The following is a 19,389-nucleotide window of genomic DNA, read 5'->3' on the forward strand; positions in this document are numbered from 1 at the left end:
TTGCGCTAAATGCAACATTGCAAGTTTAACACTGTCAATGTGAAATTTGTCTGTAAATTTATTATTATTTATGTTTATTGCTATTATTATTAAAGGTAGTTGCTGCATAAATGTCATTTCTATTGTTTTCCGTTGTTGATAATATGAATAAATTATATACTGGAAGTAAATTAACAATACTTAACTACCAAAAACATTAAATCTTGATCATTACATGTAGACAACAATTTGCTATCATTGTAACTGTGTCCACAACACAGCTGTAATATCTTCTGTTATATCTTTAATTGTGACAATTTGTTCAAATTTTAGGGTGAGAACCATTATGAGATCATAATGGACGCCTACAAACTCTACGAGTGACTTATTACTAATAGGATTGTTTGTCTGAACAGGCTATCGCTATGTAAATAATTTTATGACATAAATAAGGTTGTGACGCTAGTGACCGACAAGCTTGACGTCTGTTTTCAAATTAATTTCTTATAAGAATTATAACAAAGTGGATAACTAAGTAAATAATTATACCTATATTTTAAGTATCGTCTTTGTGCATTTATTCTTTATATTACAGCTAAAAACAGATTTTCTATATTCATTTAACAATAAAACAGTGTCGGTAACTTGTTAGTTAATTAATGGATTTTTGGTGTTCATTACTGAAGATTTTTGATAAATTCTAAAAAAACCTTTAGTAGTAATTTCAATAGCTTTTTATGAAACAAACTACAGCGTAATCTTTCTTTTCAGCGTTTTCTTTCTTGATGATTATATCTGTCAAGTTAACTAATCTAATATCTTAAAATAATAACCGAAGTATTGGTTATTTTATAGAACACACATTAAAACATTAAAGCTATAAAATACCCAATGAAATAATCATTTAAACAATAATGACATAACAGAATGAGACAAAAATATTTAGACAATACTTAAATGTGAGATAATGAAAGTTGCAAAGGAACGTTTTGACAAGAGAACTCTTGCCAATGTCAATGTCACATTGATTATTGAGAACAGTGTGACCGTTTGTGGCAGATTTCTGGCATTTGGGCAGAATTAATTTTTATTCATTTTCATTTCTGCAGAACATGATAAATTATAATAAATATGGCCGAGTTTGGCAGATTTGGGAATATTCGGAAAGTTTTTTATTATTTTTGGGAACAAACTGAAAACTTGTTGTTTTCTGCTACTACGAACAAACATCTGAAGCGAAATACAGGATAATGATATAAACATAACCTATATCAACTTTATTATCCCAGCTTCTGCAGGCTATACTCAGTTAGCTTTTTTATGTTTAGATAATAAATCACAAGTATTGATAGGTCTCCTTAATGCACGTCGTCAAAAACATTGAGTCATAAAATACACGGGATGTCGCTATCCTTCTTTAAAGTCACATTTCCCTTCGAAAATCCGATCATTGGTACCAACACCCTAATCTCAATGTTTTTAATTCAAATTAAGTAGTCATGTAACGAATGTATTCTTAATTCATAATTTAACATAATCACGATACATTTAATGTGACTACTAAAAAAACCGGAAAAATATACGTTCCCAACACTAAAGTAACTTTTTTTAATTTCGCGCAGTCGCCGTTTTTCGCAACAATTTTTAAATTTAGTAATTATAAAAATGACGGGATTGTATACCGAATCGGTACTAAAATCTAAACGCATTTTTAAATACCAAATTGTAAGGTTTATTTTATTACCACAATTATTGTGGCTATTATTATGTGCCAAATAAATATCGTAACGAAATAATAAAAAAAAAACACGACAGTACTTGATGACATTTCATAAATGACTTTATTAGTACTTACCAATCAACCATTTATCCTAGGCACTTGGAAAAAGTGGCACTAGAGTCGATTTTTTGACGTCAAATTCGTGATGACAATACAACAAATAAGTTCTTTAAAATTCCGCATTACCGCGAGATGCAAAATTAAACTTGTCAACGCATTGGACGTTTTCATACCGTAACGGCGACGTTGTAATAAACTTAAAAATGTTTGGTAGCACAATAGAAAGAGTATAATAAGTTATTTCATATTATCAATGCCAAAGTACATACTACAATTTAAAATACATTATCAAGGGACAGTATGATCGTCACTAGAGATGTCGTAATATGGCGGTGTGGTCGGCGCGAAATCGGCGTGGCATATATTTTTTAGGCGTTAAGAAATATTAAAACATTGTATAAATCAACTTTTGTATTAATTTTTACCGTTTTTAACCGTAGTTTCAACTTAGCATCGTTACTAATAAAAAAAAAAAAGAAAAAAAAAAATAATGTTGGCAAATAAAATTTCTTCGAAAGTAATTCTTCTACACCGTATTCACTATCAGTACTTAAAAAAAACGTAAACGTATTTTTAAAAAATCTTATTATTATTAATATAAGCGCCATCTATTTCATTTATACTATACTACTACAACATTTAGATTCGTGTCATATCGTATTGTTTATATAACATGAACGTTAGTGATGCTAAATATGTCTTTGTACGCTGTTGTAAAACCGCTCACCAGAGCAAGCTGCGTAAATGGTACGCGCACTTTTACTCGCGGTAAACTCCAAGTGATATTTTGAATGTACTCACCACATTTCAGATGAATATGGCGGTGAAGTGGTGACCAGAGACGGCGGTGGCAGCAACGCGTCGTTTGGTAACTGTTTGCAAAGAAATCGCAGCTTAGGTCACGCCCATAATATGGTTCCATAACCCGTGACGTTCACACTGAATTTTGTTTGAGTTCAAAGATAGTTTATTCTCATTAAGACAATTGTCACTTAAATGAGAACTTAAAAACTAATCAGTAAGTTAAAAATATTCCAATCCAAGCTGTGGTATAAACTACACAATGAAATACTACCATTAGATACAAATATAAGTTAAAAGTTTAACTGTTTACAAATTTACATTATTATTATATAAATTAAATATTTATTTCAGTACTAAATGGTCGTTAATATGTTTATACAATTTTGATTTGTGGCTAACTAACTAAATGACTCCGCATCTTTTACATTTGAAGGCAGTTTGTTAAAGATATGCACTCCTTCTAAACCTATCGTCGTCTCAGATCATGCCCAGAATTAAATGATTGGCTTTGCAGCTAATATTGTACTTACGCGATTGTCTTTTTTACGAATGTAAAGCCCAGTGTGAATGTTCCTGTGTAATATTTTACGAATAAGAATGCATGTTGTGTAATTGTACAAATCGCACTGCTATTACAATAGTGTTGTAACTCAAAATAGGTGAAATTCGAGATTATACTAATGCCGAAGGTAACATTTGATTCTCGACACGTCAATAAAAGCGTCATTAGAATATGGTAAGAAACAACTGAAAGATGTCTACTTAACTCAAAATGAGACAAAAGTTTTTGTAAGTCTTTACGCAAATAACAGTATATTTGGCGAGTACACATTTTGAGTTAGTACACTATTGTATTAACAGTGCAAAATGTTGAATTTTCATGATTTTAGTTTTTTCGTATACCTGTTCAATTGTTATTAAGTATGGGTAATTAAGTAGCAATTTGATTTTGTAAAAATTGGAGCCCTTGGAATTTCGTTTTCGATGCACTGTTCCATATTTCAAGTAAGTATAAAAGATGTGGCTTTATTAAAGAGTTATAAATTGTTTGGTTTGAAACATTTTAATTTAAAAAACCCCTGATACAAAACAGTGTACTCCATAAATTCAATAGTCACCATCTGTAAGCTAACAACTTATCAAAACTAATTTAAACAGTCCAAATACGATAATTCTATTGCAAGTAGTTTTTTTTAGCCCCGCACTTAGGAAACCCTGTATCGCGGGTGCCATGACACACATAGACAACCACAAATCACACCCCAACTCACGAGGTAAATAAAATATAGACATAGAAATATTTCCCCCAGCCCGGGAATCGAACCCGGGACTTCTACGTGACAGTCCAGCATGGTAACCGATCGGGCGCGTTCCCACTATGTCGTGACGACAGATTGTCGTGCAGTTTACAGTGTCGTGGCTTGTATATTTAAATGAAGTTGTTCACATATAGCATGACACGATTAACTGTCGTTCACGATTTTTTATCATTACAACGACAAACTGTCGTTACAGTGGGAACAGCTAGAACGACAGTCGTCGGACAATAAAAAAACGTCACGATAAAAACGTGCCGACAGATTGTCGCAGCTCCTATTGTCGTCACGATCTAGTGGAACAGCTAGTCACGACAGTCGTTCAACGATAAAAAATCGTTCACAACAGATAGTCGTGATATGGGAACAGGCTAGACACGACAGTCGTCCAACGATAATAAAACGTGACGACATAGTGGGAGCGCGCCCTTAGGCCACGGAGGCAATTGGTTTCATCTCCCTTTTAAAAAAACTTACTTAACTTTTTTTTTTAATCTGTAAATATATTGTCTATATACATTACACACAGACACCACATAAGGTAAATGTACTAATAGATAAGATCAATGATAAGGATAAAATCTCTGAAGGTTGTAAAATATTACATATTTAGTAACGAAGAGTCTATACAACCACAGCTCGAGTTCAGACTTTTTTCCTCTACTAATACGGTTCATTTTGCATTGGCTTTATTTCTGAATTTATTTTTTTACAAACGGAATGAAAGCAATTTGAAAAATGTATATCGTATACTTGTTCTATTTAGTTCAATTGATATAACAAAAAAAATCATTGGTATATGTAAAGAATAATTATGTAAAGTACCTATTGAATGCAGCGGTTTTCTTGTAAAATTTCGAGGTGAGTTTGTGTTTTTTTTTTCTATGGTGAAAATTTTTAGGTATCGTGTTTTCACACCGTATAGTAATCAGTGTACACCCTCAATTTTACTATATATTTTTTCAAAGTGATTAATTCAACACTTTCGCTGTTATGCGAAATCAAGCAAAGCCATTTGAGGTTGTGTATCTTAATATATATGTGTCATTCGTGTAGTCGACGGTAATATTAGATTTCAAGGACTTCTTTAACGGTAAGACGCAATGTTTATTGGAGAAATTTTGTCCCTACCATTGATCCAATTGATTACTACAATAAAATAGTGAGTGTTTATTTTTTGGACTTTTATTGTCTGTCTTTTTTTGAAGACGGAGTAAAATGACATTTGTAGGGTTGCCACTTTACATAAAATTTCAAATAGTTATGTAGTTGTTGTCGATAGTATTATCGATAATTGGGAAAGATAAAATCTTGCCAAAAATGACTGAATTGTGTTACGACGTTCTAATGATTATTAATTACGTTATTGCCTTCTTTATTCTTATTGTGACATTTGATCTACTAGTATCGAGATTAATATTTATTCATATACATTTTGACAAGAATAGCCGCAGTTGATTATCGATATTGAATTAAAATTAAAAACTTTAAAATATGTCTCCTCTTTGTATTTTTCATAAACATAGTTCTAAATACAGTGTATGTACGTACGTATACATTTACAATAATTGATAATTCAAATGAACTTGTGCTTAGTAATTGGATGAATAAAAATAATTCGTCGAGAATAATTCAAATGAAAGAGGGTTCTGCTATTTACTCCATAAGCCAATATTCAGTCGATAGTCGATAGAATATTTATCGACTGCATTTATTTTTACACATTGAACTGTCATTTTACTCCGTTTTCAAAAAAGACAGACTATAGTTAGTTCGATTCCCAGCTCAGGTTTAAAAAAACAGTCAACGCAGTTATTCATATTAAGAAAAATAAAATAATACTTCTTTACCTTTTTCTATACCATCGAGTATATAACCAGAAACAGAGACGAAATGTCATTTAATTTGTTTGAAAACTATTCTGCCAAATCACTACTGTGACAACTGTGCTCCGATTGGCCAGCCCGAATTCGAAACTCGAATTGACGGATGTTGTCAATTGTTTCACTTCGAATCGACCAGTTAACTTGAGCTTTACTATAATGGACGAAAATTGCAAAATTACATATTTAATTACCGAAGAAATTTGATTCCGTTTGTTTTGTAATTAGATTTGCTGTTTTTCCCCACGCCACCACATGAAACAGCACGGCTTTGTTAGAGATATAATCTTTATTACAATAAATACAGAATATTTTTGGAATATACCGAGACACAGGTCAGTTGTTGTGGCATCTATATTTCAGTGCAAACGAGAGCTGATGTTTCTAAGTGATGTATCACTAATGAGTTACCAGGAATGCATGACCCTTATTTCGTCTCTATTTCTAGTTACATACTCGATGGGTAATTACCTTTTACCTACATGAATCATTGATTTTTTCCACCCATAAAATTAAGAGGGATAGCACACTTACTGTAGTAAGCACCGTGGCTTCACACCCTGGTTGATACTTGTCCAAGTCTGCTCGTGGACGACGCATTACCTTCTCGCGATCCTGCTTGTGCTTGCGGTCTGCGCCTTTTAACTTGAAAACCTGTTAACGAAATTAAAACGCTTTATTGTTTTCATATTCACCTGACAAAACATCTATTCTCTGTATGGAAAGACGTGTCGCTTACATGCTACGATTCGTTCGTCCCGTTACGTTACATACTTGGTGTGATAAACAAAAAATGCAAGGTGGGTTGAATTTTGTGTTCGGGAGTATATCGACACCTCCTACGAAAAGTATCGTATGTCGAAATTGCCAAGTTTACAAGGAATGAGCATAACACGTGACTTAGTATTTCTCAGTTTTATTCGGCAAAGCTTGTTACTCACATAGAGTATTATAAAATCCTAGATATCGGTTACATGAACAACCACAATTTATTTTATCATTTTACAATTTATTTTAGCATTTCTATGCTAAAGTCACGTGTTATGCTCATTTCAGTGAATTCAAAACTTTAAAACGCTTCCCTGTAAACTTGACAATTTCGACATACGATACTTTACGTAGGAGGGGTCGATATAGTAGGCTGTAATAGAACCTTAATTTGGCAAGCGGCTGCGTGAAGTCGTTCTTCATCCCCTGTGAGGTATGTCTCCACTTGGATGCGGAAGGGCACTCCCTTCTCGCCGCCATGCTTCTTTGCAGTGAACTCAGTCGATATGCAATTGAGCTGCAAAAATATACACGGTGTTATACAAAAAAAGATTTAGTAATAATGTTCATTGAAATATATCACGAGAGGAACTCAATCTTGAATAGGTTGGAACATGTGTTCAAGTCTAGAATCCCTCAATGCCTGAAGACCGAGGTGTTCAACCAATATGTCCCATCGTACAGTGCTTCTATTGTCTCAATGTCCCTCGCCAGACATCGGATCTCCGAACGCACACGAACATTAATTTCCATGCCCATTAATTATTAGATAAAGTCTATAATTTTGAACAACATTCTTTATTGCTGTTTTGTTTTTATTTTCGTGTAAACTATATAGAGCTGTAAAACTATTTCCCTATTTTTAATAACATTTACTCCATGTCAATAAGCAAGTTAACAAAAATATAAAGGAAAAGGAATTGATTTATCGTTTTTATCATATTCTTTTAAAACCTTATTTACTGTTCCGTTTGAAACGTCGCAAGCTACAGAAAAAGGTTTTTGAATTTTTTGAAAATCATTGCTGTCTTTCTTGAACGTCTTGAACGCCGGCTTCTTGTAAAAAAATACAAGTAAGTACACGCTGTAAATTATCTATCGTGCCAGTGACTTTAGCGGCTTTCCTCAATAAATGAAAAATGTAATTTTTGAGATTAAAATTGATGAAAACTTTTAAACCGATTTCAAAAAAGGAGGATGTGCACAATTCAACTGTAGTTTTCCGAAATGTGGGAACCGATTTCGATGATTCTTTTTTTGTTGGAAAGGGGTTGGCCTCAGCGGTCCCATTGAAATTACAAGAAAATATTCCACCTCTAACGGATGAATCCGGTTTATTGGATTTCACCGACTCTCCGTTAGCCGATTTCAATAAAACTTAGCAAATAGATGTAATTTAAATTTTTGTTGAATTCAATTATTTTTGTGTGAAATTACTCCACTAGTTTGTTATAATTATTAATACAAAGATCGAACACTCAGAAAAAATTCCTTCGATCTGGCCGGATTCGAACCGACGTCTTAGCATACCGTGCCAGACGCTATACCAACTAAGCCACGGAACGAACCAGCGGACCTCACGAATTTTTCTACGTCCTTGCGTCGTATCTTTGTATTTGGTTTTTCAACGACTTTTTAGCCGTAGCGCCATCTGTAAGAAATTTATTTCTTCAGGTACCTTTACAGCTACCATCGCTACCTACATTACCGGCACGCTATGATAGCCGTTTTGACAGATTGCAATAGTGAGGTCAAATGTCAATTCATTCAGAAAAATTCGTAAGGTCCGCTGGTTCGTTCCGTGGCTTAATTGGCAGAGCATATGACACGTATTGCCCGAGGATGCTGGTTCGAAGCTAGATGGATCGAACGAATTTTTCTTAGTGGTTCGATCTTTGTTATAATAAATAGAAAAGTTAGAATCATAAAAAGTATTGTCAATATTAATTAGATATGAGATACACATGATTGACGACAAAGTGTCGGCGGCGGTGGCGTTTCGGCGGCGCGAACGCATATTTTTCAAAGGAAAAAATAAAATAACGTATTTTCTATAGTAATTTTTTTTTTTTAGTAATCAAAGTTTTCCTCCGATCGTACGCAAGCGCACGCTTCCTTATTGTATACGCGTAGTGAAAATGGCGACGCCAGAAACTGACAAATTAACGTTTTAAACAAAACATCTTGACGGCCTCCGTGATCGAGTGATTTGCACATCAATTTTCATGGTGTCCCCATCTCTGAGGTCCCGGGTAGAAAACTAACTTTTCTACATTGTCTCGGGTCTGGGTGTTTGTGGTACCGTCGTTGTTTCCGATTTCCATAACACAAGTGCTTTAGCTACTTGCTTTTGGATCAGAGCAACGTATGTGGTGTTGTTGTCTAATCTTCGTATATAAAGTCACGTAATGTACTAAGTTTTTTCTTAGAAATGTCAATTTCTGGCGTCGCCATTGTCACTACACATATCGACCTCTCCTACGTAAAGTATCGTATGTCGAAATTACCAAGTTTACAGGGGAGCGTTTTAAACTTTTGAATTCACTGAAATGAGCATAATAGTTTTATTCGGCAGAGCTCGTTACCCACATAAAGTATTATAAAATCCTAGATATCGGTTAAATGTACAACACAATTTATTTTATCATTTTACAATTTATTAGTGACGTGTCATGCTCACTTCAGTTAATTCAAAACTTTAAAACGCTCCCCTGTAAACTTGGCAATTTCGACATACGATACTTTACGCAGGAGGGGTCGATATACACTTCTGGGACGATAATCTAATATTAATACTCGTGGCTATAGAAGAAATAAATTGACAAGGGTCAATTAAACGTGTTTACCTTGATGTATACCCCGACATCTTTGGTAGGGTCCCAGTACACGTGTAAAGCGTTCAGACAGGCTGGTTGTTCGACTCTTATTAGGCCGTAGGAGAGGGGAACATCCACCTGGAACAAAAACGCAAAATCGTTGGTACAATAAAGTGACAAGTGACTATACGTCACAAGTGCTTTCATGAATTATCAACCCATTTAACCAAGCGAACGGCTAGCTATATACCTATAAATGTCATTTAATTTGTTTGAAACACTATTCTGCCAATTCATTACGGTGACAGCTGCGCTCCGATTAGCCAGCCCGAAATCGAAACAATTGACGGGTGTCGTCAATTGTTTCGACCAGTTTAACTTGATAAATTTGCTATAATGGACGAAAAATAAAAAATTACATATTTAATTACAGATGACATATGATTCCGGTTGTTTTGTAATTAGAGGTTTTTGATAAATTTGCTATAATGGACGAAAAATCAAAAATTACATATTTAATTACAGATGACATATGATTCCGTTTGTTTTGTAATTAGAGGTTTTGCTGTTTTTCCCCACACCACGGAATGGAACAGCCGCCCATAGTTACGAGATATTAAAATATTTTTGGAATATACAGAGACATATTATATTTCAGTTTTATAATTTGTGATTTCAGTGCAAACGAGAATTGATATTTAAAAGTGACATAAGACCCATTTGCCTGATGAGATGCCAGGGATGGATAGCCCTTATTTCCGGTTATATACTCGATGTGTCCACATCAATTGTATTTTGTTACTTTTTTAAAATAATATTAAGTGATGGGACAAACAAGCTGTGCGCCTGATGGTAAGCGACACGCCCGTCCCTAACAGTTACAGTGCCACTCAGAGCTGTAAATCACAAAGATCTGAGGGGCACTGCACCGACCATGACTGTAATGGGAAGAAAAAAGGCCCAAGGGCCTTATTTGCGGCATTATAGTCTGGTTAGTCATCATGCAATCATACTACGAGCAAGTGTGATGAAAACCTCCATCCTAAAAAGTGATAATTTTTCAGATGTGGCGTTATTACAACATGATTACATCCAAGGGTGTAGTTTTAAATATAATCAGTGAACAAATTCATATCGTCATAAAGAAGCAACTTACCTCTATGATTCGTTCACCGGGACGTTCTGCGTGCCACTGCGCGATCTGTTCACGCTCCATGAACTGCAACCGGCGCTCGTGGAAACAGATTTTGATCACACTCTGTGACATACAAAAATATGTAGTTGAATATTATTGAAACCATATTCGACCAAACAAGAAGAAAAATTAATTTGATTCGGTTGAACTCAAACCAGAGACCTCGCCAAACCGTGACTGACGCACTCCTAACTAAGCTACGAACCAGCATACGCTATGAATTATCTATGTGCTTGTTGCAGATTTTTGGTTATTGTTTTAATGTAGCGCCATTTGTGAGAAAATTATGAAAGTTTCTCTTCACTCAGCCAGATACCTTTATAGCTACCAGCGGCTGACTAGAAATGTCGCTTTAATAATTGTAATATTAAGTTTATTAACATTCAATTGCCGACTTCGTATTGGTCATGCCTGCACTCCGGTCCATCTGGCAAAACTTAGAATACGGGATAGCTCAATTTGAGAATGTGGCCTGGATGAAGGCAATCCAGCCCACATATTTTTCAGCTGGCCTACCAGAACATGTTCTATTTATGATAGTCTTCCACTTTATATTCCTCGCCCCGTAAATTTCAAGTTTCGGTTATATGTTTTGACAAATACTATCTTAGAACTAATAACTGATTACATTAGTACTAACAAACTTAAAAATTATAAAACTTATTTATTTAAATATGTATATATAACGGTGATGAAATATTGTATTGTTCTGTATTGTTCCAGAAGCCGGAATAGACTAAAGAGCATTGTTAATTAATTAAACATCTAAAACATGAAAGTGTTACTCCCATGACTGACTTGATAAAGTAAAAATTCTTCAAGAGAAGTCAGAAACTTAAAAATAGAATGTGATAGACATAATTATTTTTTTTTTGTGAAATTACTCCACTAGTTTGTTATTATTATTCATCGAGTATATAACCAGAAATAGAGACAAATTAAGGGCCATCCATCCCTGGCAACTCATCAGGAAAATGGGACTTATATCACCATTGACTTACAAATAAATGGACGACGGGTCTAATACAAAAACCACGAAAAAAATGTCCCAAGTCAACCTATTCGAAATTTAAATTGTAATGTCATCGCAGTATCGCGCTGTCAGTCGAACAAATGAAGACTAAAGCGGAGTTTGACGCTCTGTATACGATGTTAGCGCCTTAAAGGTGCGGACACCTTTTAGCGCGGACCCGACGTCCATATAATTGTAAGTCAATGTATATATATCACTTTTAAATATCAACTCGTTTGTACTGTAATTACAAATTACAAAGCTGAAACAGTACAGCGCCAACAGCTGACCTGTGTGTACGTCCCCACATATTACAAGAATATTCTATATTTATTGTAATAACGATAATATCTCTAACTGTGGAGGGTTGTCCATCAACGTCTAATTACAAAACAAACGGAATCACATTTCATCGGTAATTAAATATGTAATTTTGCAATTTTTTGTCCAATATAGCAAAGTTCAAGTTAAATTGGAAGAGTTTAAGTGAAACAATTGACGACACCAGATATTTCGTCTCTATTTCTGGTTATATACTCGATGTCATTATTAATACAAGATTGAACACCAAAAAAAATTTCTTTAATTCTTAAAATTAGACAAATTGAAGTGTACCTTCAAAATTTTCCCTTTATAATGCGAAAGATCGCCAAGTTTCTTCAGCTTGACCTCGTAAGGTTGTCCCTGGTTGAGATAGGTAAGGCTCTCTTCGTTCTGCTTCGTGGCGATGGAGGTCGCAGCCGCCAGCACGTATTGGAATCTACCAATGTATTCGAGGTAAGTAGCGTCGTAGCTTAGAGAAAGACAAAATAATAACATTGTTTGTTACAATACTACTCTCAATAGAAAGTCTTAATAGAGCAGAGGTAAGCAGTAAGTGGAGATCCGTAGTCTCTACCTAACCCATTAGGTGATAGTATCAATGTATATGTATAAAAAGCTTAAGGGGTAGACGTAGCGCGTCTCAAACAGAGGCTGTGGCTTATATTGAAATTTCATTCAATGTGGTGCCACCTAGCGGATATAGTTAAAAGACTATGAGATGACGAATGATTAACGTTGTCAAAAAAAGCCGACTATATTGAGATAGCATAAGGTTTACTTTCATTTCTTATAAAAAAAATACGATAAACTGAAAATGGAAAGTTTTTTAAAATTACGTAAAATAAGACTAAACGCTGACGTGAAACACCGCCATGGAAAATATTACAGGTGTGACTAACACTTTTTTCACTCCAAAGTATTTTTGTTTTGTTTTTTAAACATAATATCAAGTAACGGGACGAACAAGTCTTGCGTCTGAGCTACACGCCTGTCCATAACAGTTGCAGTGCCACTCAGAGCTTTAAATCGCAAAGATGTTACATAAGCTGACAAGTCCCATGTGCATGTAATTTCACCACCACCCTTACCCTTCAAAACCGGAACGCAATAATGCTGACATTACTGCTTGGCGGCAGAAATAGGTAAGGTGACAGTACTTCTCTGGACGAACTCTTTCACAAGGACCTCTACTGCTACTATGATATAGTAGCAAAATAAGGCATTTTTCTACGATTTTTAGGTTTTGCGTGAGATAATTGACACGACCATATCGTACAAAGCGAAAATGGCTGACTGAGCTCAAGTGTATTGAACTTCGTACTGTTGGCGCGCGTACCACGCCCACTACGCACTTCTACTGTATTTATTATTCTGTTGGTCACATTAACTTTCAAGGGATCTGTATTCAGCAGTGCATCAAGGATGGTTAAAACGCCTTCGTAGTGGAATGAAAAAAGATACGAAATTCTTACGCTGTTAAAATTTGCAATATAGGTATGGAATAGTAAAAATAGACGCGAAAGCTTGTATTGAAACCTGAACAAGCGAAGGATAGATTCCTGACTATAGCGAGGGTTTCAAGGCACGAGACGCAAAACAACTTTACTGGCGAGCGAAACACAACTTTTCACCTCACTACAGCGAGGAAAATGGTAGACGAAAGAAAAACAATTGAACCATAAAACATCAGGTTTTTTATCAAAAGAAAAAGTTTACCTTCGGATGCGTTCTGAATTTGCACCTCATCAATTTTTATTCTTGCTTGTACTTACAATTTTGCGTGATTATTAAAAATTATTTTAGTTCTTCGGCGAATTAAAATAATTTAATAAACATAATTAGTTATCGTTTTCAATTTAATGTCAACAATAATAAGAATAAAATATACCAACGGGTTTATATTACACAAATAAGTAATGAACGACAAATCGCGTAGTTGAACGTGTGAAAATCTTTATTTTTTCATCGAAAGAAAATGTTAGGTGCATCACAATCCATCACCAAGTTCGAATTTTATTAATGAGAAAGAAAGCCTTTGTGAGCTAGTGAGGTGAAAAATATTTTACCTTGTATCATCTTTGAAACTGGAATCAACGCGTTGCATATGATGTTGTATAGGAGAGTGCAGGAAACCATCCAGGGTACTTGCTGGCGAACACATTAGGAGACCTGCGTCTGCGATACAAAAAAGATTTGAAAGTCAAAGCCAAAATAATCTTTATTTAATATTAAACTCTACTGCGCATTCGTAAGGCAGATTCCCCTTAGAAGACTGAGCAAGAAACCAGTGGCTAGGCGTGAAAATTGTCATTAATAAAGCCCGAGCAAAACAAAAACACACCTTACATTAACAAAAAGTGGCGCCGGTGGCGCCATTTACACACAACACTTATTAGAACACATAATCTCAGTACAGAGTACTAAAAAAACCGACCTCAAAAGTACGTGGAATTACGTCTATTTGCCAAGTTTTATTGAAATATCCCCTAGTTCGCCACTATACAGGACTTGACACTGGAGATAATAAAAATAGGTTCTCACTACGACACTACACAAAGTATATCGAGAGAAAAACGCCTTGAATTGGAGAAATAGCAAAATCAACCATTAAAGTAATTGCTCCTAAATTGAAGTTAGGCGCTATTTATAAAAATGAATCTTCATGCGTGAACAGCCACCCTTCGAGGTGGATGATTTTCTTCAAAATAAAATGGGACCACTATGGAAGTACCCCCTTTCCAACAAAAAAAGAATCATGAAAATCGGTTCACAAATACCGGAGTTATCGCGTAACATACATACAAAAAAAGAACATACAGTCGAATTGAGAACCTTCTCCTTTTTTGAAGTCGGTTAAAAATACTACTTAATACACTACATTTCAATGGGTAATTTATTCTGCATATAAAATTGACAATAAAATGTAGTAAATTACTTTAAAATATTTATAATATAACGATATTTGATGATATATGTATATGTGGAACATTTTTGGCAAACCGATGGGAATTGAGTTATACGGACGCCTCGCCACTGCAAGAAACTCTAGGGGCTGCTCTTTGCAAATATACATTTGAGTACATTGATCATTTATAATATTTATTTCAAATATCATAGATCGAGACTACCTGGAAGAGCTAAACGAGTCACTACCACGGATTTTTGTCATCCGAATACGCAGAAGCTATTTAATAAACCTTTGGTGTAAAGTTTTTGATTCTCTATAGTTTTAAATCTCGTGAATGGCAAATTTGAATATCAATCGGAATCTTATTATATGTAAAAGCGTATACATACAAGGCCCCTTAATAATTTAATAATAACGCACACACTCAATATAACCCCGCGCTAGGAATAGAGATGAGATTAACCGCTATATTCGCATAGCACGCTAAATGCTAAATTTTTATAGCGCGCTATAAAATTATAATTTTTAGCAGCGCAAGTTCGTGTGATAATGTAACGAATGGAAAGAAACGTGAAACAGTTGACGTGCGCTAACTTGTTAAGTATAGCATCTGTGGTCTATCTATAGAATAGTTTACAGTTTTTTATGGTTAGTTACGACCAACTTCATTTGTTTTGTAACTATTACATAATATGGTGGTTACAGGTTATAGACGATAAATCAATGAGCTTCCCTTCATACTTTAACAATTTACTATTTACAATTTGCACAAAACTTTACACTGGTTGTTTACAGTAAATTACACTCATAATAATTAATAATAACGCACACACTCGTACTTTTATATACAAATATTACAATGACTTATTGATTAAACAAACGCTTAACTAACTAAATAAATCCAAGTTTAATTATATCTTAATTTAAATCGCTTCACCACACGAAATTTTGCTAACGTTCCACCATTAGCTCAAAGTCGTATTAAAACGTAACCAAAAATATAATTTATAACACAACTACAATTATAATACTTGCTAAGTGCTAAATATAGCATTAGCGCTTAGCGTACTCAAACGTGAAATTTAACATCAATAAACCAATCAGCTATTTCACGTTGCGCACCAAACGTTAAATGCTACAAATAATATGTGAAAGTATTTCACATTATAATAGGTTCAACCAATGACAAAAGCCGCAATTTTCACATAGAATATAGTGCCACCTATGAAATATTAAGGGAGATAACTCAGGACGTAGAAGGATTTTTGTTTGTTAGCTGCGTAAGTGGAGCATGGATAGATTGATGGTATGGCATTGAAATATTGTAAAATTGTCGCTAAGGGCATTTGGTTTAATTTTCTTAACGTACTCCAAATCCAAAGTGAAAAAAATTATTTATAATTTTAGCACCTTCATGTCTTTCAAATTAAAATTGCTATAATTATTTTTTATTTTAACGTTATAATTTGAGCTATATATTACATTAACCATCTCTAATTAGGAAACCCTGTGTCGCGGGTGCCATGGACACACACAGACAACAACAAATTACACCCAAACTCACGAGAGAAATAAATGTCGGCTTTAAAAATATTTCTCCCGGATTGGGAATCGAACCTGGGACCTTTGCGTGGCAGTCCGGCATGGTAACCGTTCGGCCACAGAGGCAGTTTAAAACATTATTCATAATTAATTCAGTTCTTTTTTTTATTTCCTGAATTTTAATTCATTTGTGGTGAGAGTACCAACTCTACACCTGTCGACCTTCTGCTGAGAGTATCGATTCTTAATAATAAAACTGAAAATAAATAATATATCAAACAATTAGAGGGGGTTGTACCCGACGTCTGCGCGGCATTCCAGCAGGGTAACCGATCAGCCACCGAGGCAGTTAAACGAAAACGTTGGGCGTGTTAACCTGTGCGTGTTAATTTGTGTATTAATGTGATAATGTGTCTGTGCATGTGTAGTGTGTCGCTGTGGTTGTTTTAATAACCTTTAGTCTTTATGAACTTACTTTTATTCTCAAGTCCGGTAGGCGAGTGGTAACCACTGACCGGCATAACAGCTGATACTATAGGCTGGCACTGCATGCTTTCAGAGCTGCCCGCTGCAACAATAATTTATTTGTCACCATTAATCAGCTGTGAACAGTGTATACGAAAAAACTGTTTATAAAAGTTTCTTAAAACGGCATTCACTAATGATACAATCTGGCACTCATACCAAAATGTATTTCACGGCTCACAGATTTAAGCGTGAAACACACTGACGGCGGGTGCGGGTCGGGCGCGTGTCGGGTCGGGTACATGACGGGTGTAATTGTGGTGTGTTATGTGTTGTCCCTCGTGGTGTGTTGTCGTCATCGAGTATATAACCAGAATTAGAGACGAAATGTCACCTAATTTGTTTGAAAACTATTCTGCCAAATCATTACTGTGACAACTGCACTCCGATTGGTCATCCCGAATTCGAAACAATTGACCGGCGTCGTCAATTGTTTCACTTCAAATCGACCATTTTAACATGAACTTTGCTATGATGGACGAAAATTGCAAAATTACACATTTAATATTTATGAAATGTGAACCTATGAAATGTGAGTCCTTTAGTTTTGTAATTAGATATTTTGCTATTTTTCCCACACCATCGAATGGAACAGCCCCCATTGTTAGAGATATTATCTTTATTACAATAAATACAGAATATTTTAGTAATATACGAAGGCGTACACACAGGTCAGTTGTTAGCGCTGTACTATTTCAGCTTTCTAATTTGTGATTTAGCGCATACGAGAGTTGATATTTAAAAGTGATATAAGCCCCATTTGCCTGATGAGTTGCCAGGTATGAATGGCCCTTATTTTGTCTCTATTTCTGGTTATACACTCGATGGTTGTCGTCCATATAAAACCACGGAATTACACCCACCGTGCTCCCGACTCGACCTGCGCTAATCCCGCGCCCGTGCGTAGTGTGTTGTCGTCCATATAAATATACGGAATTACAACCGCCGTGCTCCCGACCCGACACGCACCCGACCCGACACGCGCCCGACTCGCACCCGCTCTCTGTGTGTTTCACGCTTAAAGGTTACGTTTGTTGAACACTTTTTCTTCACACTAAGCTACTCAGAACCAAATGGTAGTGGTATCTTAGGCCATCAACTCTACAATAAGTGTTTTAACACTCATCAGACATTACTGTATTAAAGTTATTTCTTACAATCTACACATACACACACACACACACACACACATATTCTATAATCTGTGAATCATTCAATATTATGAATCTTTTACTGTAAAAATTTTGCATAATGTATATAAAGAAAACCCGGTTAAGTGACAAAATATTTTTTTTTTTTGGAGATACATAAAAAAAACCATAACCCACTTTTAACTAACTGTGTTAACTAATTTTAGCTATTTTTAAAAAAGAATTTTATGCTCTATGTTTTGCTACTTCAAACGGATATTTGACCATTTGTCACTTAGCCGCGTTGGAGTGAGTGGACGGCAGATTTTTGATGCGTAACCTCAATCTAACATAATTACTGTACTATATGGAAGAGCGGGAACACCTAGCACAGGTATTTACATACTTAAGAGGGAGTCTCGACCCACACCACTATAAATGTAATGATTGAGCTTCTGAATAAAACATTTTTGATTTTTTTTTTGGTACAATATTAGACGATACTTACAGTGCTGTGTCATCATAGCAGCGCTGTGAGGAGGGGATGGTTGGCACCCTTCTTCCATACCCTCGCGGTTGCTGTCCACCAGCATGCTGCTCACCTAGTTTAATCAAAGAAGAACAAATATATTTTCTATTTCCTTTATACACAACAAGAACAAGTCGTGCGCCTAGCGCCTGGTGGTAAGCGACACGCCTATCCATAACAGTTGCAGTGCCACTTGGGAGATTTAAATCGCAAAGATATTGCCCCTAAGATCCCTTCGCCCAAGTTGACAAGTCCCATGTGCCTGTAATTTCAACAGCACCCTTTCAAAATCGAACCGCAGTAATGCCACATTATTTATTTCAACACTTTATTGAACCACAAAGTAAATTATAAATTTTAAGAAACAATTAAAATATTAGTGTACAGAGTAAATAACATTATGGAAAAAGAATAAATCGACCCCTCCTACGTAAAGTGTCGTATGTCGAAATTGCCAAGTTTACAGGGAAGGGTTTTAAAGTTCTGAATTCACTGCAATGAGCATAACACGTGACTTTAGCATTTCTCAGTTTTATTCGGCAAAGCTCGTTACTCACATAGAGTATTGTAAAATCCTAGATGTCGGTTAGATGATCACTGTATGTCAGTAAAGAGGTTTTGCCAAATAAAACGGAGAACTTTAAAACGCTCCCCTGTAAACTTAGCAATTTCGACATACGATACTTTACGTAGGAGGGGTCCTACGTAAAGTATCGAAATAGACATCTTTTGCCAATTATATTTAATAAATTCGATTTTTTGGGTGGCAGAGAATTGTTAAGTAAATTCACATTGAAAAAAATATTAAAAGTTATAAC

The 19,389-nt window shown here is 35.2% G+C and overlaps 1 protein-coding gene across 1 annotated transcript; it reads right to left on the reverse strand.

Annotated features, from left to right (window-relative positions):
- Window positions 1-2,620: 2,620 nt before the first annotated feature.
- On the reverse strand, window positions 2,621-18,651 carry LOC113238732 (transcription factor CP2-like protein 1; the record flags this gene model as incomplete). The annotated part of the gene is made up of 9 exons (XM_026475570.1): window positions 18,551-18,651; window positions 16,863-16,955; window positions 14,004-14,112; window positions 12,229-12,406; window positions 10,563-10,664; window positions 9,437-9,544; window positions 6,976-7,107; window positions 6,357-6,476; window positions 2,621-2,691 (listed from the first exon to the last, which is right to left on the reverse strand). Coding segments are annotated over exons 1-9 (998 nt in total), but the record flags the coding sequence as incomplete, so codon positions are not given.
- Between the last annotated feature and the right edge of the window lie 738 nt (window positions 18,652-19,389).

This window comes from Hyposmocoma kahamanoa, unplaced genomic scaffold (assembly GCF_003589595.1).
Source record: "Hyposmocoma kahamanoa isolate Upper Pololo Valley unplaced genomic scaffold, ASM358959v1 97914, whole genome shotgun sequence".
NCBI lineage: Eukaryota > Metazoa > Arthropoda > Insecta > Lepidoptera > Cosmopterigidae > Hyposmocoma > Hyposmocoma kahamanoa.